Consider the following 24,208-nt stretch of genomic DNA (forward strand, 5'->3'; position numbering starts at 1 on the left):
AACAGGACGGAAGGGTCGAGACCCCACACCCCCCCACCGACCTGCCTGCTGTCTTAGTAAGAAGGCGGCACATGAAAGGAGTGGGGCCATTAAGCACGGCCCCTACATCTGGTACCTGCGCAAGGAGAGAGGTCTCTGCATTTTTGCTCCACCTGCAGCAGGATCATAGTTAGCGGCGCAGTGAACTGCCCATTAATGCACTGCCTGTTAATGCTTGCACTGCTGAGGTTCCCGACACTTACCTGGCTGAGACTGAACACAGTGGTGAGGGCGAGGCATATTCCAGGCGTGCAGAACAGCATAGCAGACGCTTTATCTCATTTGCAGAGGCAGCTCGCACAGGGGTCAGAAGAGGAGAGGTCAGAAATGCTGGAGTTGCTCTGTGGATTGTGAGGATGACACTCGTGGACAACTCTGTAGCCCCAGGTACGTTGCAGCAGTACAAGGGGCCTTTAGGAGAACTTTCTGGCAATAACAAAGCCCAGGAGTATTTGGAGTATAATGAGCGAGACCACAGTCGCATGCAAAGGTGATTATGAGACCAAACTCTTCAGAGAAGCTTTCAGTTTAGCCTTTTTGGGGCATTTAGGGTTAGCGAGCTTGCTGCAGCAAACAAGACAGTTAAGGGCCAGGGAAGCTGATGTCGAGCTGCAGGGGCAGGAGGTGGCCATTTTACTGATGAGGTCAAAAACAGATCAGGCAGGAAAAAGGCAATTGGGTCTGGCTGAGCTGCATAAGAGAAGGCAGCTGCTGCCCGGTATGTTTGCAAAGCATTTTCCTGGGAAGGTCAACCCAGGTGTGCAAGAAATCTGTTGGTCCACACTGACGGGCTGCCTCCAACAGTGTTTCAGTTCAGGCAGTGTTGGGCAGGTGTGGAGAGGAGTGGGCAGGGACCCAAAACAGTACAGCACCCACTCTTTTAGAATAGGAGCAGCAGGAGCAGCAGGGACAAGCGTCCAGGGGATTAAGGAGATTGGGCAATGGAAATCAGGAGCCTATAAAAAGTACATTAGGAGCGATGAGCTCTCCCATGATGGATGCATACATTTGTCTCGCAGTGAGAGCAGCGGAATGGGCGAGCGTCAGTAGGAGTAAGAAAGAGGGCCTTTAGTAAGACTGATATCCTTTGGTTTGGGAAGTAATGAATGAGATGGGATGAACTGGAGAAAACAATGGCAGAATTGATCAAAGAGGAGGGCCCCCCCCACATAGTAATAATCAACCAAATCATTCCCCCCGAATGACCTGGCACAATTGGGTAGAGGTCAGCTGCTGCATGAAACGTACTGCACAATGTGGGCATTGAGCAAGGACTTTGGGGCTTGCGAGTTGATGTGGTCAGATAGGATTGCTAGGTTCACGTGTATAGAGGCCAAGCCCAACTCAGCTGTTAAGTCTGGGCAAAAGCAGAACATGGCAATGGCAACATTTTGCAGGGCGGCTGGTTTCTCAACAATCTGGCATAGGCTAATAAAAGGTAGAAGTGCCAAGGACAGACCTGGGTTGGTACCTCGTTTAGCTGAAATTGGAGGAGGCCCTAGGAGGGCAAAGCTGTCAACAGTAAGCCGGTTTTTGCATTAGTGAGGGTAACAAAAGGGCAAAAACACATTTTTGCTGTGGCGGTAACTCAGGCAATTGAGCAGTGCCAAAACGAACCTGATGGAGGGTTAAAAGGACTATGAGTTAATGACCACCTGTTAGCCTAGCATAGCGGGGGGGGGGGGGCAGGAAGGTAAAAAGAGGAGGCCCCTGTGGTATTCAGCTTCCAGCTTGGGCTGGTGGAAAACAGAAACAGCACTCCCAGCAGCCAAGCAGCGGCGACAGCCTCACCCATAGCGTGAGGTTCGGGGAGTAAGACCCACGTATGCTGGAAAAAGAATGGATATGGAAAAAAGAGCAGACTAAAGGAAAAGGGGGTGCCAAGCACAAAATATTAAACAGAACGATGCTGTTGATCGTCTATGGTTGTAAAAACTATTGAATAGGTTTGTTTGGTTTGAAGCGACTGTGTGAAATGTTATAAAAAAACAAAACTGCGGCCTTCTTGTACCACAAATACGAGCTGGTCTGGCCGCAGTTATTTAGCCAAGGTGGGCTACAATAGGTTGGTATTTATCCTGCCGGGAGGGGGGGGCAACCAGTACCAGACTGCCTATGCTATAGGCAGTCAATAGGCAGGTAAATATCCCAACACCACCCACAAGCGGTGTGTCCCCGCCTCAAAAATCTCCCCTTTCTTGAAGCTGTACCCCAATGCAATAGTTTGAGTTTACAGGCGAGGCCCAATAACCCAAAACGAATGAATCTCGCATCATGGAAAAGCCCTCTGCCGCTTTTCAAGAGTGGCTGCTCGTTCTATGGGGTTGTGGCATTCGACTGCTAATGTGGCTTTTCACCTCCGATGCCAAAACATCGCACAATCAATCGAAGCCTAAAAAAGCAGCCAAGAAAAGGTCAGCGGCTCAACAGGATTCTGGTGTACATCACGCGTCTAAAAAGGGAAAACCGGACGAAAAATTCCAGAGGTCTGAGCGTAGCTGAAACCGGACAATGGAGTGTAAAAACGGCCACATGCTTCTAACACTGCTAATACCATACTGGTTTCCGTGGAGGGCGAAGCGATTAAGAAGGGCTGGATTCTGCAGGCACAGCACATCACTTCTCTATGCTGGTCCACATCTAATAGGGTGCACACATACTGGGAGCTAACCGTGGTTGCCACCAAGCAGAGGCGTCGCTAGGGGGGGGGGGCAGCCCCCCCCTCTGAAACCCTGTGCCCCCTCTACCTAAGACGAGCAGTGACCATGTTCTCCCCCTACTTTTGTCTTTGGCCCCCTCTGTGCCCCTCACCTAAATTTGATTCCTGGCGACACCACTGCCACCAAGATGCATACTACAACAGCTATGGATAGTTTAGAGCCATTACAGAAAGAAACCATTTTCCACCCAGCAGTAAGACTGTGTACACGACTTTAGAAACCGTGATCGGTGCTCATGGCCAATCTAAGGGTCCTGGTCAGAGGGTTGCGGATTCCCCATCACTGGGAACCTCCACTCTCGAGCAAGAGCAGGGGTCAAAGTGGGTGGGAACTAAAGGGTACGACAAGCCCTTACTTTCGGGGCCACCAGTCATCGTTCCGTTACTCTGTGACCGGTTGCAGGACACACATTTTGTTTTTGCTAGGTTTTAAACTTCTCCCCTACTGGGGATTGCCAATAACAAGCCAGTGTAACATCTCACAGGTGCTAGTTTTGTGTTTACTTCAATAGGCTGCTGGCATCTGCCTATTAAGGTGCAGTGTTGTACAGGTCATGGGAGGTGGGTGTGTGTGTGTGTGTGTGTTCGGCTAGAGTCATGGGCATGTCCCTGAAGAGATGCAAAATGCTGGGTGATTGGAAGGGGAGGCTGCATAATATGGCGTACTGTGGGGTGGGGGGGAGGGGGGACAATGACAGGGTAATGGGGCAATTAAAATTTTCTTTAACTGTTTTCTACAGTTTTACAGAACAGTTGGAAAAAACAGCCTTGGTTGCAGGGTGGAGTGGAGGAAAGGAAAGACCCAGGTATGGGGTTTGAATTCAGATTGTGAGTTGGGGTCGGGGGGGGGTGTTAATGCTGAACTGGGGAGGGGGCTGTTGGGAAGCAGCTTCCATAATAACGAGCCCACTCAGTGGTATCGTTCATCAGTTTATTGCTTCAAGCTACATCAGGTTAATCAGATAACAGAGAAATACTTGTGGGGTGCCCACTGGCTCCCACCACCCAGGCTACATCTTCATCAACTGCCCAGGTCAGAACCCCAATCACACAGCATTGCACTCAGACACACAGGGCTCCACGCTAACATTCTGCACTGACATCACGAGCACCAAGACGTGCATACGGGACAGACCTCAGATAGAACACCTCCCCCTGTTCTCAAATGAAACGGGGAGATGTCACACTCCCACATCACACTACTAAGGTCCAAGACCAAAATGGTTCCTCACCAGGAGACAGAGGCACCCAACCAGGCGTAACTAACTTCACACAGAAGTAAGCAGCACGACCTATACAAACTAACCTGCCCATCCATGGGATACCAAACCACGTTCCTCCGCCACCACAAAAAAAAGAACTCCATCCATTTCTAAAACAGACGGACCTCCAGACTGCCACTCAGAGCGCTACAATGCCCCTAAATGGGCTAATACACTGCCCCTTCTGTACCATCAAGGAACGGTACTAACCTACAATGGCATCATCCGATTCCGACTCAATGTCCACTGATGATGGGGAGAATCTAAACCCCTCTCACATCGACTCAGCCAGGGAGTGCAGATGCAGCAAACACTGCGCACAAACTACTCGCACACAATTTCAATGTGCTGGCCAGGCACCACTGAAACCCATCAAAAGCATTAAAACAGTTACCAACCTACGCTCTAAAAAGGCAGATGGAAAGAGTCACCAAGGATCAAACTGCACACAAGGACCCAGAGTGGGTGGTGCATCTGATCTAAATAGGCAGCAAGGCAGCAAAAAATAAATAAATAAATCTAACTCATGACGGTCTCTATACGTCATGAAATACTTTCAAATTCACAATTTACACATAGATCCGTCAGCGGACGTCCCCAACTGAAACACGAGATCATATCCCTGTAAAAGCACACGTCTTGTGCACAAGCACCGTTCCTGCCTGGCAGCATCTCTCCATTCATCCATTTTGCCATGGGTGCTGGGACTCTGCTTATGAGAGCAGTGGGTCTCCCTCTTCAAATTTCTGCACCATACTGCACCCGCTGCAGCAGTAGTCATGACCATCTCTCATTTCATAATGTCAGTACCCGTTTCTCTGCTTCTCTTCATCTGCTCCTCAGCGTAGCTTTCTTGCTTAGCTTCTACAGGAGTCCCAGTAAGAGACCAGTCCTCGTCGCCAATGTTGTGACGCAGGCTCCCCAATAACAAGCTTACTCCGAGGTATAGTTCACAGGTTTATCAAGATTCTTGTCTGCATCAAGTAATCAGATTGATTCAGGTATCAAGATAGAACTTGTGGAGAGCCCACTGGCTCCCACCACACAGGCTACATGTTCATCAACTGCCTAGGTCAGAACCCCAATCACGGCATTCCACTGAGACACACAGGGCTCCACGCTAATATTCCACACGGACATCACCAGCACCAAGACATGCATACAGGACAGACCTCAGATATAACACCTCCCCCCGTTGCCAAATGCAATATGGAAATATCACACTCAAGATATATCAGGGGCAACATCATTCAATTTACTACTGAGCAAGAGGCGCAGGGAACATTTGCAAATGTTCTTTGCACCGGTCCCATGTCACAAAATGATTTTGGAATTACAGTACAGACCGAGTGAGGGCAAACGCAGCTCAGAATTGGACAAGCTTTGAGACATTCAAATTGCGGACAGTGTTCCAAGAGGGGGAGTCCCACCCAGGCACCCATAGCATGAACATGGGTCTCTGGCCCCCATGCAAAAAGTCCCTGCACGTACCCCCAGTTGATGACATTTATTCCCATTTGCAGTGGTGTGGAGTATGCAAAAGGGACATGGTGCACAAAGCCTGCACTCAATCATGGAAGAGGATGGTGAGACCATTAGCAGATCGCTCCTTAACACTAGAAGCAGGTACACACTTTGGGCCAAGCTCAGTAACGTAATGTTCATGGTAGATCCATCATGCACCCACATACCATACATTAATTTGTTGGACATTTGTATGGACCCTCGACACAAGTGTTTCCAGGTGCAATGAGGCAAGATAGGGGGCAGGGTAAACCTGGGATATCAAACAAAAAGCATCAAAATGTGGTTATATTGGCATTGTGACAATCCTACCGTGGAATTTCAGGGAGCCATTTAACTTCTACTTGTAGCCTAAATGTGCCTGGTTAGCTTCACCAACAGCTATATTTGACTTGCTGGGCTAACTGGCGCCATACAAACACACCTTTGTGTCACTAGGTATGTGTAAATATTTGGCTGGAGGACCAAACAAAGCCTGATTCTAAACCTCTTTTGGAAATGATTAATCATCATGACTTGATACCTCTAACATCAGCTTCACATAAACTTGGCCACTGTCTAGATGTTGTTCTAGCTAGAGGAAAAGGAACGTCAATGAGAGATAAAGTACCAATTTCTTACATAGACCATTACCTCAGTCTCATTTACTCTAACGAGCCACCAAGATCAGTCATCTGTGACCAACTGTGTGGATTTAACACGCAAAATGAAAGATTGAGAAAATCCCTGGTAATGTGGTAATGAGGTTAAGAGACGAACTGGTCTCTCTTGATCTTCCGTCAGAATGTGAAGCATGTTGGAACCTCAGTAATAACTCTGTACCATGTATGCCCCATTAAGACCAAAAGCTCCAAAGAAAGTTTCTAAAGCCTGGTATGCCTGTCAGCTAAAATATATAAAGGACTTGAGAGAAGATGGCATTCTTCAAGATTGCCTGAACATGCCAATAAGGCAAAGGCAGCCCCAACAAGGTACGTAATGGCTATCTTCAGGGCAAAGTCTGACTTCTTAGCAGGAAAGATTGCAGTAGCTTCTAATCACACTTGAGAACTTTTCAGAGCGATATCCAACTTTGTATCTCCAAATAAGATTTCTGCAAAGCAAACTTCGGTTGATTGGGCTAATGCTTTTAATAATTTTTTCATGGATAAGATCAAAATGATCCAGGAAAGCATTGAACGTCCAAGAGAATGGCTACCCCCAATTTTCTGGAATCAAGGACTATGTAGAAGGGAGGGAATTCCAATATCCCACCGTTCTTTGTCAAGCCAGTGTAAGAAGAGAATACTTTATTCCATTAACGGCTCTTAAACCTACAAATGACACTCTTTCCTCTTCCTGCATGTGTGGTAAAGCATTTGGCTTTAGAACTAACCCTTTTGTGACCAATATTATAAATGCGTCATTCTCCGGGATGCAATGGAGAAGAATTCAAATGACATGATATTGATTTGGGGCGTGGGGGGGGGGGACTTTAATTCTATAGGTCTCAGTTTGGGTCCGAATGATGTAGACATTAAAACAACTAAATGAAAAGGAACAGGGGGAAGCAATGGAACCAATATTTTAGAGACTGGAATATTGTGCGGGTGGATTTTGAACCAGGTCTCTTTGTGGGCACATGGAATAGAGGGTGTGTTGCATCTTATTTAGACTACTTTTTTGTCTCAGTGGGGCTAATGAGATTGGTAAATAGGGTAGTCATAGTTGACACCCCTTTTAGTGAACATGCACCTATCCTGCTGTCTTAGACTGCAATTGGTACCGTTAGAAAAAGACTCGGTGCTAGAACTGGTAAAGCTTGAACGGGCCCAGTGGGATGGCATCCCCGTACTTGTAGACAATTGACTTATTTGGTTCACAGAGACGTATGGAGGGCTCCAGAGGGAGGAGATATGAGATATAATGCTGCTCTAAGAGAGGAATGGAATGCTGTAGTAAGAATCATATCTTTTCCCTACTGAAAAGTTCTAGGCATGCCTCCAGTGGACGCCAAGAAATATATAACAATGAAATAGCCACTCTAAAACGTGAGAAAAACCGCAGTTTGAGAAAGTAGTTGAGACTAAACTTGAATCCGTTTTCTTATATAGTTTGTAAACAGAAGGTACGTCTAAAGTATAGGAACTTGATTAAAGGTATAAAGTACAAGATCAATCTTAACGAGAATCAACAGATAATGAGAATATTGATAAAGAACGATACTGGCCGTTTATGGTCCATCCTCAATGGTAACAACATAGCTGATGAACATGACTTAAGCTCTTCAATATCCGCTGAAACATGGAAAAGGTATATTGGGGCAAAATTCAAACTGCCTATTGGATTCCACAACCTAAAATCTGAGATTTTGACGCATCACCATGTTGATGACATGATTTTCTCAATGGAAGACATAGTTGATGCTATCAAAAGCTTGAAGCCCTCAAAAGCAGTAGGCCCAGATGGCTTGCCTTCTTGAATACTAAAGATGATCCGATCTTTTGGACGGCTATTTTATACACCAAATTTATAAACATTCTGGCAACAAATTCTATTCCTGGATTATAGTTCCTATATTTAAAAAAGGTGCCCTGAAAGATCCCTCGAACTTTAGGCCGATTGCCTTAATGGACGCATCGGCTAAAGTTTTTGTGATCTTGTTATTAAAGAAGGTGAAAAGCTTAATTGATCTCAACAACATATACTGAAAACTTCAAACCAGGTTTAGGAAGAATATAGGAACCTCCCTTAATGCAATTTTAATATCTCACATATTTTCCAAATAAAAAAAAATATATATATATATATTGCAGCCCTTGATTTTACAAGTGCTTTTGACTCTGATTAGAGAAGTGTTATGGGTTAAACTTCTCCATCTTGGGTTTCCTAAAAGGTTGATACAACTAATTGCTATGCTCCACAATAACACGACTTTTCAAGTAAGTGTAAATAAAGAAGGGACTCTCACTCCACCCATTGTCACAGAAACAGGTGTAAAACAAGGCTGCAATTTGGCAGCCACTTTATTTAACCTGTATCTCTGTGATATGGATAAGTGGTGGAATGGTTTGGGTTAGTTTCCGGCAAGACTTGGGGGTCTTAGGATACACTGGTTATGTTTGCTGATGATATTGTTCTGTTTGATAGGACTCCACAATGACTCCACAAGGACTACAGAACAAGTTAAACATCTTCTCTGAATATGCTGCTCAACACAATCTGATGGCTAACCCAAAAAAGTCCCAAATTATTATTTTTCATAATAACAAAAGGATGAAATCTTATTTTTGGAATATTGCGGGAGCGAGATTAGAACAATCAAGTACTATTGGATACCTAGGGTATCCTTTAGCGGATGTAAATTCGTACAAATCCTGGGGGGGTTATTTGAAATCTAAAGCACGTCCCTGGCATCAATGATGAAGGTTATATACAGGAAATATTGTACAGTTTCGATATTACCCCTCATTGAATTTTATTTATTAAAAAGGTGAAACCTTTCATTCTTTTCAGTTTGGATATGTGTCTGTTGAATGTAGAGCCAATACTGAATAGGATTCTGGGGAAATTGTGGAAACGGACCCTGGCCTTGGCTTCCTCAACGCCTAATTCAATTGTACATCATGAATTGGGATGATCATCCTTAGCAGCCAGGTGGATTTGGCGACAACTATGTAGATATGCAAAAACATTGATGGCTCCGAGAGACTCACTCTTTCAAGACCTCAGTGTGCTATTGATGGGTGGTTCATTACATTCTTTGGAACTATTCAGGAAAAAAAATGGACAAACTCTAGAAACTATTGGTGTTTCCATTGAAGACCTTAAAATTGGTGTGTTTAGAAACAAACTGAAATGATGTGATTGGGATTGGTCTATGACCTTGGATGCAAACAAAGACTATTCTACATATATGGAATACGCATTGAGACCATGAAAGAGGGGATCTCGCTCTTTATACATCATTAAATGTCTATGTAACAAAGTCAGAAACATCTATATGAGATTTAAGCTAAATCAGTTTCCTACTTTGGCGCGCATGCAAGGGTGAAACCAGGTCCTTTTCTTAAAAGGTGACCCAAGTTGTCGATTTTGTTTATGTAAAAAACAGGTTGAATCTGTAAAACATCTTTTGGTTTACTGTCCTCTTTTTGAGGGTGATAGACGCAATCTTTTGGGAGAATATTTTCCGGAGGAAACGGATATAGCAAGAATGGTCTTCTGGGAACGGAGTATGTGTGGGAATAGTATGCGGTTGATTTTGGCACTGTCTCGCCTACTATTTAAAATTGAGAATGCATTGATAAAAGAAAAATATGAGTTTACTCACGGCTCAAGTCACCGTAGAGTAATGGATGCTGTACTATAGGTATGAATTAGTTAAAATAATTCTCTTATTACAAGTTATATTACATGGACGCGGTAGCGTCCATGTAGTTATGGTTAAGTTGGTGTTTCCATAGGAAGAGCATTTTTTTGGGTGGCTTATAACTTCGCTCCCTCTGGACGAATCCTCACCAAACTTTGCAAAAAAAGTATATGGCCCACTCTGAATTTTTTTGCAAAGTTTGGACAGGTTTGGTCCAGGGGGGCAAAGTTATATGGGGGGTCCCAAAACTTTTGTTTTTTTCCCATAGACATAATGGGAAAAAACTTTGCGCATGCCTACAGCCCAAACCGCTGGACGGATTTACACCAAATTTGCGGCAGGCGCGGGGGCTTGGTCCCAAAAGCGTGCTTTTGCAAATTTGATTGTAAATCCGTCCAGCAGTTTATTTTAAAATGACCAAAATGTAAGGCAAAAAAATGTGTGATATCTCTGTTCGCTCCGCGGACGGACTTCCCTGTTCGCTCCGCGGACCGCGCCCCGATTGGCCAAGTGGCTTGCGTGATGTCCGCGGACATGCAACGTGTTTGCTGATTGGATGGCGTGGTGCGTGAAGCGCGTCAGATTTTTTGTGGCACCCGCCATCTTGCATTCACCAATGACCGCGGACAGCGCAGTGAAACTTGGATTAAAAGTTGTATTTAGTGGAGTGTGTTGGTGTGTAAGAGTGTTTGGGGAGGGTGGGGGAGTATGAGATTATGTGGTAGACGCTTTTGTTGTGTTCGATTTGTCTGCGGACAACACGGCTGTTCTGAAATTTTCTATATTACTAAATGGTGGGGTGTTCTGAGGACGGAGTATGTGTCCGTTTTGTTCGCACGCAAGCTAAAATTGAGCTAAGAACACTCGCGGTGTCCTTAAATGTTGGTACATAAACAAAATGGGGGTGTCCTGAGGACGCTGTCCGTATTGTACTCTGGCAAGTTGAATGTGTTCTAAGAACACTCGCGGTGTCCTGAAATGTTTGCAATTAAACAAAATGGGGGTGTTCGCATTGTTCGTTGTCAGGTTAAAGTGTTCTAAGAACCCTCCTTATGTCCGCTGACATTACAATTTCCTATGGGCCTTTCCCGACTTTGTCCACTAAACAAACGATAAATCAGGCTGCTGTGCGCCGACATTATGTGATAATCCTATCACTTGCCCCATCGACCTGGCTGACCTGCTTTTGCGACACTAAATCATATCTCCCGCCCCTAAGCCTGACATTATCAAAGCATTCTCACAACACAGCACGCCACAATTCGGAATATGAAACTGATTTAAAAGCAAACAGCAACATTGTACATTTCATAAAGTAGTACATTTATTTGATATCAAATGTTTAGAGAATATTCAGCCCTTTGCATTTGTCTTTGCTGTCGATCCGCAAAAGTTCATCTCGAGTCACGCGCTGTTCCTTTGCGCGACACAGGGTGTTGGTTTATGATAAAAGAAGCACTATGGTCGCACTGATAATCGGAAGGCTGTTCCAACAACGAGGCATTAGACCACCATAACGGTTGGTATGTTGCTTCTAGCCGCTAGTACCGCGTAAGGGCATATTGGTCCTTGGCGATTGTCCCATAAAATGGTGAGGGTCATGAAGTTGTTTACTAGGAGCTGCACCTGGCAGTTAAAAAATCCGTCGGCCGGGGTCTGAAAATCGTGGCATTGACAGTAGGGAAGGATGTACCCATTTTAAAAACATAAATTAGTCTCACCAGTCGATCTTCATTAAAAATATTCATTTAATTATTAGGGCGTGAAACTATTTGCTAGCGAGGATAGTGCAACGGAGTAGGTTAACTTATTCCAACTAACCCACCCTCTCTCATCTGCCTTTTTCAGAGCTGTCCGAGCGCCAGGGGACCACTACAGCGGTGATAGTGCGCAGTACAAAACAATATGCCACATTGAATGAACAAGTACAATTTAACCGGGCTTTAACGCCACGCTATTGTTATTATATTCCGGTATAAAATAATATAAAGGGTTACTTACATTATATTGGCATTTTCCATTGTCTACGCATAATGCAGTCCCTAAATACGACTCCGTCTGTGCCAACGATCTTTCTCATAGTAATATATTAAAGCAGTTTTGTTTCAGAAATGTCATCCTTATCGTCTCTTACGTTACTGCACCCCTACTTTAAAAGAAGTCTTTTGGCACGATCCCTGTCTGTCAAGGTCAAAAAACAATAGAACCTTATAGTGCGAGTCGTGGGCCACTCCGGCCCGCGAGCAAAAAATGGAAGCAGCTGACCTTCACTGTGAACGAGCATAAATTCTTACTTTGCAACATTCTGTGTAAAGCCATCCCTGAGAAGTTGCTTTTTACACTCCATCTTTGTATATTGTCTGCGTGCTAATGAAAAAAGTTTGTTAAAGCGAGGTTATGGTTAAGTTGCGCAACTAAAAACCTATGAAATTCAGTAAAAAAACTTTGTTAAAGGGACGTTATGGTTCCAAATAAAACCAAAAAACCCCTGAAATTCACCAGTTATGGTAAGCTAAGCAACCATAACTCGCGCCACCACCTTGCACTGCTAAGACTAACACCCAGGACATCATTGATGACATCACATGTCTGGCTCCCTCTTTTTTCCTTTACGGACATATCTAGGCCACATGGTTTTCTTCAGTAACAGTCAGGAACTAAAAACTGTAAACATACTATATTTGTAGAGTTATCCTTCAAGTAGGCTCTTACAGTACATATATATATATATATTTTTTTTTAAAATGCGTTATTAAACCAGGGGACAGTCCCAGCAGGACTGTAACTTCCGTAATCTCCCCTTTGCTGAACTAGCCAATCCTGGACCCAAATACCTTCATAACTACTGTCCTATTCCAGGTCTTCCATGGTCAGGAATAATTCTAGAAAAAGTGGCTACAATACAGTTTCAAGAATATATCGAAGGGGGCCTTTTAGACCCCCAATAATCAAGGTTTTGGCCTAAATGTGGAACCGAAACTGCACAGTTGTTGCAAGCAGGAGATGGCTATCCCTACTCTTAATGCTCGACCCATCTATGTCTAAAAACAGGAAATGCTTCAGGGGGTGCTGTTGAACGGTTTGCCTCCTTTCTGAATGGGCAAAGACAGGTGCAGCTGGGGTTTTGGGGGCCCGTTTAACCTGTCTGTATCTTCGCCCACTGATGGACATTCTGAAAAAATACAATATCAGTTTTATGCTAGTGATACTCAGCTGTACATTAGGCTTGATTAGGTAGAAGAGTCCCTCATCAGCGTGAGTAGCCGTTTGGAAGAAATTGGGGTATGGATGGCTTCCAATTGGCTACAACTTACCCCAAGCAAGACCAAGGTGATCCTTTTTGTACTAAAACATGCTAGTGGCGAAGAGCAGCCCCCCTCCACTTTCATTTCAGGGTTCAGAATTGAAGTAAGTGTCCACAGTGAAAGAAAGACCTGGGGTGCATTTGGCAAAGTGATATGGGCTGCAACGGGCAGGTTTCCGCAAAGTCCAGGCAGCATTTTCTAACCTGCGGCTGCCGGAGAAGGACCGTGCCATAGTGGTAGGAGCCCTACTGAACTCAAAGCTGGATTATTGTTACAGTTTACTTGCTGGAGCGCCTGACAAACAAATCTACCGGCTACAAAAGGCACAGCATGCAGCACTCATGGGGGTGTCAAAATGTACCCCAATATCTGGCCTTCGCCGGTCCATTCACTGGTTAGCAGTAGAGGATTGCATTAAGTTTTAAATCGTCTGTTTAATATTTAAGTGTTTGAACGGCCTGGCACTGGGATACTGGAGGGACAAGTTACTGCTATATCAACCAACTCTGTCTAAGAGCAGAGGACGAGCACCTGCTTAATATCCCCCTAACAAGATGCGTTTTTAGGGGGGGGGGATTGCAGATTTTTGGTGTTCACAGATTGTGGGATAGACTCCCACGGGAACTAAGGAAAGCGTAATCTGTCAATATTTAGAAAAAAGCTAAAAACTCATCTTTTTAAATAGATTTGTTTACAACTGTAGGCCATCGTTGGTATAGGACTGGTGATGGTATTATCACATGATGATGCTGGTCCATCTGCGCCGGGACGCGGTTAGGTTTGTTGTGTGCGCGATACAAATTCTTCAATGATGTGCATTTGCAAATGTTAGCAGGAGTAGGAGGACACTTACGAAGACATTTCAGGCCTCATCAGTGTTATTATGGGAGAAACACCAGAGTACTGGTACAACACTGAGTATTTTATTTTATGGGGGGGCGGAGAGTACTAGCCTGATGTTAGTGAGCCAGATGGACAGGTAAGCATATTAGAAGCCCCGGATGTACCCGACGGTCGGATCGCAGGAGGCATTCTAGTAAAAAGGTAGAAGTGCGACTCATTCCACCCCCGAATCCCAGCGCTCCAGGGTCATGTTCCGTCATGCCTCCCTGTAGTAAAATAATCTTCAGGAGGCAGGAGGCTGTGTGTTGTCCAAAAGGGCTTTATTGCAACAAACATAAATTTACCCTTATAGATGATACAAGCGGTGCTGCAACATCAGGTGCCAACGTGGCCAACAACATAAGGGGCTGTAATGGTATGGCAGAGTCTCTGGCAAGTCCTGCCGAATTCCCGTGCTCGGAGGAGCCGGGGAGACGCTCCGATCGCGTCCTCCGCTTGTCCCCGTAATGCGCGCGTAGCGCGCGGGGGCGGGGCTTGGTCGGGCGCGAGATCTCGCGAGAGCGGGCGCTCTCGCGATATCTCTACACACCTCCCTTTATCAAAAGGGAAGTAGGGTCACTGTAACACAAAGTCATTGAATCTTACCGGTCTTTTGTGCTCCCTTCTGGGCCTCTCACTGGTTCCCGGGCAAGGTCCCTGCGGAACCGGTTCAGGGCTTACATAGGGTTCTTCCGGTTCACTCTCTGGTTCTTCTCTCTCTCCATCGCTTCTCCCTGGTTCTGGTTCTTCATTCCCCACATCCTCCTTTTCTGCTTCTGTGCGTGGGGTTTCTGGAGTCCTAAGTCTTTCTTGTCTGCGTTGATACAAAGCTACTCTTTCGAAGTTCCACGCGCGCCCGTCTTCTGTGCGGACATGATTTGTCCCTTTATGGGTAACTTGTATGGGTTGACTATACCGGGAACCTGTGTCTTGATCTTTCCTTGGTAGTTTGATTTTAACCCAGTCCCCCCTTTCAATGCTGGGCGCTTGCTTCGTTCTCCTTCTTCTGTCGCTCCACAGTTTCATGCGTGACTTGTTGCTTGTGATACGCCATACAACTTCTGACATGTCTACCTCTTCATCTATTCTTATTTTTGACAGCCAAGGCGGGATGAGCGTTGATGCCGCACTCCTCCCTCTCAACATTTTGAACGGGGATACATGGGTAATGCCATTCGGAGTGAGTCTATGTGCTGCTATGGCTTCCTTTGTAGTCTTGAGGGGGTCCATGCCCGAGGCCATTGCAAGTTGGATAGCCCCTTTTATGAACCTGTTCGCCCTTTCCACGAGTCCATTTGCTTGAGGGTGATACAGGGCCGCCTTCTTTTGCTTGATGTGGTTCTTTTTGAGAAACTCCTCCATGTCTTTAGAAACTAGTTGCACTCCATTGTCTGTAACTACTTCATTGGGGAGCCCTTCCCTTTGAAAAATTTCGGTGAGCACCTCTATAACCGTCTCTGTAGTAATGTTTGGAACAAACTCTGCTTCCACCCACTTGGATAGGTAGTCGACTAGTACAATTCCGTACTTGTGTTCTGCTGACATCGCTTCCAGGGGTCCGATAAAGTCTATGCCCACTTTGGACCATACTGTTTCAGGTATCTCGGTTGGTATGAGAGGTGCTTGGCGAATCTTCAATCTTTTGTCGCTGTTTAAACACTCGTGGCATCGCTCTATCATGGAGCGAATTTCTTGGTCCATGGATGGCCACCAATATGCTTCTCTGACTCTGCGGCGAGTCATCGTGTTTCCCAAGTGCCCCGCATGGGCCCTGCAGAGAATTGTGCGTCTCATTCCTGTGGGGGGGACGATTTGATCCGACTTCATGATTATCCCTTGTGTTTCGGATAACTCTTCTTGTACCTTCCAATATGGCCTCATGCCCTCAGGTAGCACCCTTTCATCTGGCCAGCCTTCTTTGATCCATTTTCGAATGGCGGACATGGTTGGGTCTTTTCCTTCTTCTTCTTGCCAGTGCTTTTCGCTGAGTTCAAGATATTCTGGCGTCCTTATGTCCGAGATGGAAGCAACAATGCACTCCCCTTGTAGAAATGGGGTAGCCCTTTCTTTGTTTTCCGGTAGTCTCGACATGCAGTCAGCCTGCGAGTTTTTCCAGCCAGATATGTGGTGGATTTCAAATGTATACTCTTGTAATTTCGCGGCAATGCGAGCTAGTCTGGGAGTGGAGGCTTTGGTGCCTCCGGGACTGAGCATATGGATGAGTGGTTTGTGATCTGTCACCAGCTTGAACTTGGTGCCCCACACATAAGTCCTGAAGTGCTCTACTGCCCATGCGCATGCTAGCATCTCTTTTTCGATGGTGGAGTAGTTCTGTTCTGCTTCAGATAGCGCCTTCGATGCAAAGGCCACCACATGTTCGGTGTCACCCCTCCTCTGCGTAAGTACTGCCCCCAGTCCGTATGCACTGGCATCAGTGGTGATGACTGTTTCCCACTTGGGATTGAACGGTTGAAGGCACGGGGCTTCCATAATATGTTGTTTTATGGTGTCTATCGCCGCCTTTTGGGGTTCTTGCATCAGGAATTCGGACCCCTTCTTGAGAAGATCACGTAGAGGTGACGTGGTTTCAGAAAATTTGGGTATGAATTTTGCGTAATATTCTGCTAAGCCTAAAAATGATCTCACCTCTTCCTTGTTGGTGGGATTGGGTGCTTTGATGATGGCTTGCATCAGGTTCTGTTTGGGGCTGATGCCCTTTTCTGAAATTTTGTATCCCAGGTACTCGACTTCTTTTACTCCAAACGAACATTTTTCGTATCGTAGGCGGACTCCCGCATCTTGTAACTTGTTGAGTACTAGTTTGAGAGTGGCCTCATGTGTCGGTTTATCACCTGCATAGACTAATATGTCATCCTGGAAGTAAACTACATTTTTGACCTTTCGAAGGAGGGCATCCATCATGCGCTGAAACGCTGAGGCAGCTGATGATAATCCGAAGGGCATTTTGGTAAATTGGAATGTGCCAAACGGGGTGATGAATGCCGTGAGAGGTTTTGATTCTTCATGGAGCTGGATTTGGTGATATGCATTGCGCATATCTAGTTTTGAGAAGATTTTGGCCTCTTTCATTAAAAGTATGAGTTCATTTATGCTCGGAAGCGGATAATTGTCTGTGACGACTTCCAAGTTTAAGCTGCGCAGGTCTATACATACTCTTAATTCTTGCGAATGGGGTTTCTTTATGAGAACGACTGGGCTCAGCCATTCGGATGCTTCAATCTCTTCTATCACCCCTTCATTCTTCATTTTGTCCAACTGTTGTTTGAGGGTGTCCCTCGCTGTGGCTGGTACTGGTCTCACTCGGTGCTTGACAGGAATGGCATTCCTTTTGAGGACAATTTTGTGTAGAAAACCTTTGATGTGACCCGGCTCCTCCGAGAAAAGTGCTGGGTAATCGCTCTTGACTACGGTTTCACTCCTCGCACCTATGGATAGGACTTGCTCTTCCGTGCTAGGGTCAAGTCTGATCTTTAATTTGTCTTGGTCATCCCAACCTAGCACTGGAGGCCCTTCGTGGCTGAAGTATATTCTGGTGTAAGTTTCCCTCCCTTTAAATTCGACTTTGCCGTTGATGTACCCTAGTAGTTCAACCGATGCTCCACCGAAAACCGTCGGCTTGTGTTTCGTGGTGAGTACTTTTACTTTTTCTTTCCCGAGCATATCTTTGTATGTTTGTAGGGGTAAGATGGTAAGGTCAGAGCCGGAGTCTGCCATGACCCTTGTCTCTCTGCCGTCGATCTTGATCATGCAGTGTGGCTTTTCTCTCCTGGCTCGTGTACTGTTCACCATGATTACGGTGGGCCTTCCTTCTTCCTCCGATGAGGAATCCCTTTCTGCCACGCGTTCTGAGGTCAGACTTGTGACTTTCTTGTTTCGCCATCTGCACACTATTGAGAAATGCCCTATGCGTTTGCATACTGTGCATTCTTTGTCTCTGGCTGGGCACTCTCTGTCGAACGCTAGGTGCTTTGTGCTGGTGCACCTATGGCACTTGAGGGGTTCTTTCTTGTTGGCTCTCCCTTCTCTTGAATCTGGAATGAACTTTTCTTTTCTGGGACGGAACCCTACTGCTTGTACCTCAGGGGAACTTTGGGTACCTGCAAACTCTTTTCTTCTTCCTGCCGTTTCTTCCACAGCCCTAGCTATTTCCACTGCCTTCTCCAACTGTACTTCTTTTTCCATGATGTATTTGTCTTGGACCTTCCGGCTGTTGGTGTGGACTATTAACATGTCGCATATCCGGTCCTCTGCATTGGTGCCGAAGTTGCACAAAGCTGCCAGTTCTCTCAATTTCGTGATATAGTCGTCGACAGGTTCTGACGGTTCTTGTTTCCGCGTGTAAAACCGAATCCTGTGGAGCACTGTGTTTTCCTTACTGGCAAACCTCTTTTCTATTCTTCTGACTGCCTCCTTGAACACATCATCATCGGCGTCTTCTACCGCAATCAAAGCCAGGCCCTCGAATATTCTTTGTCCTTCCACCCCTAGGGCGTTTAATAGCATGGCTCTGCGTCTTGCCGCCGTGAATCCTGCTCCCCCCATTGCCTCCACATACGTTGTAAACAGGGGCTGCCATTGTGGCCACGGTATAGCAGGCCTACCTGGCGTCTGTAAAAAGGGTGGGGGCGGTGTTGCTCCCTGCATGCTTCTGCGCGGTTCCTGGAGGTGGTCCTCGTCGCCAATTTATGTAGTAAAATAATCTTCAGGAGGCAGGAGGCTGTGTGTTGTCCAAAAGGGCTTTATTGCAACAAACATAAATTTACCCTTATAGATGATACAAGCGGTGCTGCAACATCAGGTGCCAACGTGGCCAACAACATAAGGGGCTGTAATGGTATGGCAGAGTCTCTGGCAAGTCCTGCCGAATTCCCGTGCTCGGAGGAGCCGGGGAGACGCTCCGATCGCGTCCTCCGCTTGTCCCCGTAATGCGCGCGTAGCGCGCGGGGGCGGGGCTTGGTCGGGCGCGAGATCTCGCGAGAGCGGGCGCTCTCGCGATATCTCTACACTCCCTCATGTGACCCACCCCGGACACATTGCTGGAATGCTCTCCCAGCTGCCGAGATAATCTTGCAGACGCCCCCAGTCCCCAGCACCAGAGCTCAACAGTCGTGGCGGATCCCTGTGCAAAACAAGCCTGTTCTCGTCTGCAAAATTCCCACCCACTCATGTGCGCCGTTACTCAAAGTTGTTTCAATGTTCCCGTTTAGTCGAAGACGCGCAGTTTTCACCCACAATCCTAAAACGCAAACCTGAAGAGATTATTCCAAGATCGCGCTGATAAGAGTGCCGAGCGTGGCTTTGGACCACTCCCAGACTGCGATCTTGTTCGTGCCACCCCAGACAAGCTCTTCAATGACTGTTGCAGACGACTGGGGTCTATAGAGGTGCGGGTGCCGTGACACGAGCACAAAAGGGATACCCGTCAATCGGCGCCTGCGAGAAATTCACCGGAGTTTAGTAGCATGCGCTATATGAAAAATAAATAATGTGCTGGCCACTAAAATGAGGTTCTGAAGAGGGGTAGTGCGAGTCAGACCATTGTCATGGTTAGCTCCCACGTACGCGGCAGTGCCGAGAAAGAGGCAGGGATAACAATGTCGCGTTTATAGCGCTCCATGACACAGTTTCCTCCCACTTCTAAACACTGGAAGAATTACTTGATACTAACGCCTGGAGGCTCGGGCAGGATTTAAACCGGGGACTGCAGGCTGGCACAGCGGTCACAAGTAAGAATGTACACTTTCCGGTATTTTAACTGCGTGTGAGGCTTTGCTCCAACTAGTATGCAGAATACGAATCCAGTATGAAACATGAAAAACAAGCCGTGCAAGGCAACTCTTCAATGCCAAGGAAGTCTGAAGAATAAAAGAGGGGCGCGTTTTCAAGTATACGGAACGTCGCAGTGGATTGGCAGACACGGAGATACGCGGCGTACAAGTTACGACGCCCTTTTGTACAGCTCTTGCCACCACGCAGGTGCAGCATTCTGAATACCCGTCGTATAACTTCAAAACTGATCTCAGTTTATAGACACCGAAAAGTTAAATTACTGTGGTATTTGTTTGACCCGGTCACCTCAAGGTAACGGCCAGATATCAGACCCATTAACCTACTTGGATGGCTAGTCCGTTCCAGAAATTAGTCTAGACCAACAGATTAAGTAGAAGCACATTTAATACTGGGGAGAAAGCACAGAATATATATATAAAAAAACGCGCATATTTTATTAACATTTTACGGAATTCCTACAGAAAGCAGGACAGGTTACCAAAAAATAAAAGATTGACATTCGAAATAATACAACTGTTAATCTATAAACGCCCTGGTTTCACAGGCACGCACATTCAACGGACTTGAAAAAAACATCACTATATATTAACGTGACTCAAGGAGTCAAATGCTTAGTGGCCCGAGGAGGAATTCGAACCTGGGTTCGCCCATAGGGGACTCTTTTCGTACGGTGCGTTTTAGTGCTTGCGCGCGTGCGGATCGTAGCAGCACGCGCTCTGCCCACTGAGCTCCAAAACCATAAAAATAAAAGCCAAGACGTATTGATAAAATGGTAAACACTACACATCTCAGGTCCTCTTCCGCGGCTCTGCCCACAAAACCTGTGGATGCCTAGTCCTGCAATTAATAGGAACACGCCCCTCGGTCCCGCCTCGCGAAGCGCAGAGAGCATTATGAAGGGGATAGAAGTCCCTGGCACTCACCCAGAAGACGATGGCGTAGACGGTGAGCGTGAACTTGAGGCAGAGGTACCCGAAGCGGGAGCAGTAGCGCGTCTCCTCCTGGCCCGCCATGGCGCCGCTTCACGCCTCCGGTATCGCCTGCCCCTCGCTGCCCGTGGGAGGCGCGGCAATGACAACTGGAGCGACCGGTTCCAGCTGGGTGGGGCATGTAAGTTCCCTCGTCAGCCGTCATTGGTCACGCCCGAATGGGCCCATTGGCCGCTGCGCGCTGTCTCCGGATTGGCGTGGAGTGCCCTTCCCAAGCCGTGTGTGTGGGAATGATGTGTGGAAGGAGGCCTTGGCAGCAGGTCAGGCGCAGCTGCAGTGGCAGTAGGACAGTGGTCACTCTTCTTCATCGTTCAGCTACCCCTGGTGACAGTAACCTGCAAAGCACGGCGCTGCAATGTCCCCCTGCTCTGTGCCCGAGGAGGGAGCTGTGGCAACACTTGTTCAGCCCCCCCCCTCCCTATAATTACTGCTAATCACTTTTCTTTGCTCAGCCTAGCTTTTAAAGCAGCAGTGTTAAGAAATGCAAAGGGCCATTTTTTTTTCTAAAAGCACCAGTTTGCTGCCTACATATACACCCTACTCCAGGCTACTTAAAATATATTTCACAAAGCAATTTTAAACTAACTACATTATTTTCAGATGTTCATATTTAACACACCAATAATAGTTTATTTTTGGTAGTATGTAATATTTTCATCACACCAGATATAAAGCCTCTATTTGTCAAACATTGAAGCATAAACTGGTAAGTAACCTTTTCTCACAATAGTCTAAGTCTTGAAACAACATTTTCAAAACTAAAAGGCCATATTTTGCCTTCTGCCGAATTGCATTCTGGTATTTGTAGTCTCCCATTCAAGAAGAGGAGCATAATGTCACCATTGGCGTTTTTTTGGCTTCAGATGTTTCTATAAGGATTTATATATTTGTGTGAATACTTTACTAAGGTTTGTGTACTTTTTAAGTCATATTTATAAAAACAGACTACTGTTCAAAGCCAAACATGGGGGTTAGGGCAAACAATGAGCAAGGAAGCAAGTCATTTATATATGCACAGAGGTTGTAATCCTGGAGCTGTTATTTTCATTCATTGTGGCCATTTGTTAGGGCATAAGTGGACGATACATGTGGGTGGGCACACTTATTTCAGACGGTGACCGTTACCCCGCTTGGGTATTTTTGAGTCCGGCAAACTTGTTCAAGTGTTCAGCTACAAGAAATTCACCCAGGTTGTCCCAAGTGCAGACGCTTGCCGCAAGACCACAAGTGTCATCATAACACATGTCACTAGTTACTGGGATTTTGTTTTCCTGGGAATAATTCACTATAGAGTGTTGGTATTAAAAGGTGGGCGCCTTTTACACTTTGCCAGCATAGTTATTAGAAAATCTCCCCTCTCCCTTCATTTTTTGGTGTTTATTAATGTTTTTTAAATGCCAATGCTCTTTTTTTCTGGTGCACTTTCTTCAAAGGGGAAAGGTCAATTGAATCAAACTTGTGCATTTCACTTTAAGATATGTACACTTACTGTGCATATTATATTCATAGGTGCCAGCTTTTGATTTTTGCTATGGGGACAGAAGTTCCCCCACCTAGTGATGCGAGGGAGCCGTATCCATCCCATAGTCAAAACACATTTTACAGCAGCAATGGGGAAAAAGGACATATGATTTACTGGAAGACATAAACATAACATATCCGCAAAAGTCACCTAACCTGCTCAGTTGCCGTTGCAACATTCTGTTATGAGATTCCCTGCTTCCCCTTTCAATTCCTGCATCCTGCCAAACAGTTGTGGCCTGTTCAGCCCATCCAGTGAAGGTTCAGGGGGTACATTGATGAGGCTCCCTTCTCTTTTTTGTCTGATACTACAAAATAAAGCCTCACTCCTGATATTGCCACATAGGTAAATGTTAACAGTGACAAATCATATACTGGAAGTCACATTGTATTTGTCTCCAGCCTTGCTAATGGCAACGTGTTTTTAATTTAACTGGCCATGATAGTTTGCATATTAAAGACTTATTCTATGAAATCATTTTCTGTAATATCACGGGTCACCATTTATGCAAATAAGAAGGCCCTGCACATCTTATGCCGCTCAGGGCCCTGCAAATCCTAGGTCCGGCCCTGCTTGCTCAGTACGTGTTCACTGCGTGTAAGTGACTCTTGACCTTCTGTTACTCGGGTGGCACGTTTTCTCTGTGGGAGCAACTTCCACTCCCGCTACCTGTCAAGTCTGCATTATTTGTGGGAGTGCAGCTTACATTGACGTTGGATTTGTAGCTCCTGTTATTATTTGTTTATACAGCATAGCAAAGAGGCCTGTGTTATGGTGAGCTGCTCAGAAGTAGAGACTGTGTGCAAGTACTGTGCTGCACTGTTGTTTATTTACATCATCTGAAGTATGCAATGATTTAAGGTAAGCATTAAACGTTAATCATATTAATGTTCTGGAGCGTTCCAGACTGTGTCTCTCTGCGCTTCACTTGTAATCTACGTGCTCACTCCTTACGCTCTCACATTAAATCGAGCAGGCCCTGTCTCGTGAGAATATGTGCACTCCAAATATCTACTTTTCTTGAGAAAGTTGTTGAAGTACACTCCTCTTTGTAACTTGGATGACTCCACCTGTAGAAGAATATACCGCACAAGTAGTTTTGTTAAAGTGAACTGACAACAAAGCATTTCTGAAAGAGCGAGAGAGACACCATCCACAAAAGTATGCTAACGGATGGGTTGGCCATCTTAATCGATGCCATTATGTAAAAGGCTGGCCTTGTGACATGTGAGGTAGAAATGACTGTGCACCTGAGAGGGAATTTGTAACAATGTCTAAGGCCTTTAATTTAATCTAGAGACTGGCTTGTCAATGGTAAGGACATGCAGAGAACTGTACTGATTTAAATATGCACTTTTTACACATAAAAGTGCAAAAAGGTCTGATTTGATGCTTTAAAGACATAGATGCTAATCTTGTATTCAATTAACTAAGACACAAATATAAATGCACAGGGAAGTGGGAACTGTACACATGTGAAAAGTGTGTGTTCATCACATCAAAAATAATTCAACATGCCTCAGAACATTTGTTGGACCCTTATAAAAAATAAAGCACCAATTCCAGAATTTCATCAAAGCACTATGTTCCTGGGTCCCAATTATATACAAGAAAAAAAACAACTGTGCATTATAATAACCTATTATTTAAAGTTCCATTGTATTTTATTGTATATTTTGTCTGGCCAAAATGATGTGAAGTTTAATGTAGAAAATGGGCATTATTCAAAGTTCCATTGTATTTTGCCATGCATGTCTCTCACCTTGAATACCACTGTGTTCTACTCACTTTGGAATATGACATG

The 24,208-nt window shown here is 45.6% G+C and overlaps 1 protein-coding gene across 1 annotated transcript in view; it reads right to left on the reverse strand.

Annotated features, from left to right (window-relative positions):
• TSPAN15 (tetraspanin 15) overlaps nt 1-21,011 on the reverse strand; it is a 206,518-nt gene extending 185,507 nt beyond the window's left edge. Inside the window, exon 1 of the mRNA XM_069644316.1 lies at nt 20,817-21,011. Coding sequence (XP_069500417.1) covers nt 20,817-20,906 — 90 coding nt within the window. The 5' untranslated portion in view covers nt 20,907-21,011. The remainder of the gene's footprint in view (nt 1-20,816) is intronic.
• Between the last annotated feature and the right edge of the window lie 3,197 nt (nt 21,012-24,208).

The sequence above is a fragment of the Ambystoma mexicanum genome, chromosome 2p (genome assembly GCF_040938575.1).
Source record: "Ambystoma mexicanum isolate Mex_15411 chromosome 2p, UKY_AmexF1_1, whole genome shotgun sequence".
NCBI lineage: Eukaryota > Metazoa > Chordata > Amphibia > Caudata > Ambystomatidae > Ambystoma > Ambystoma mexicanum.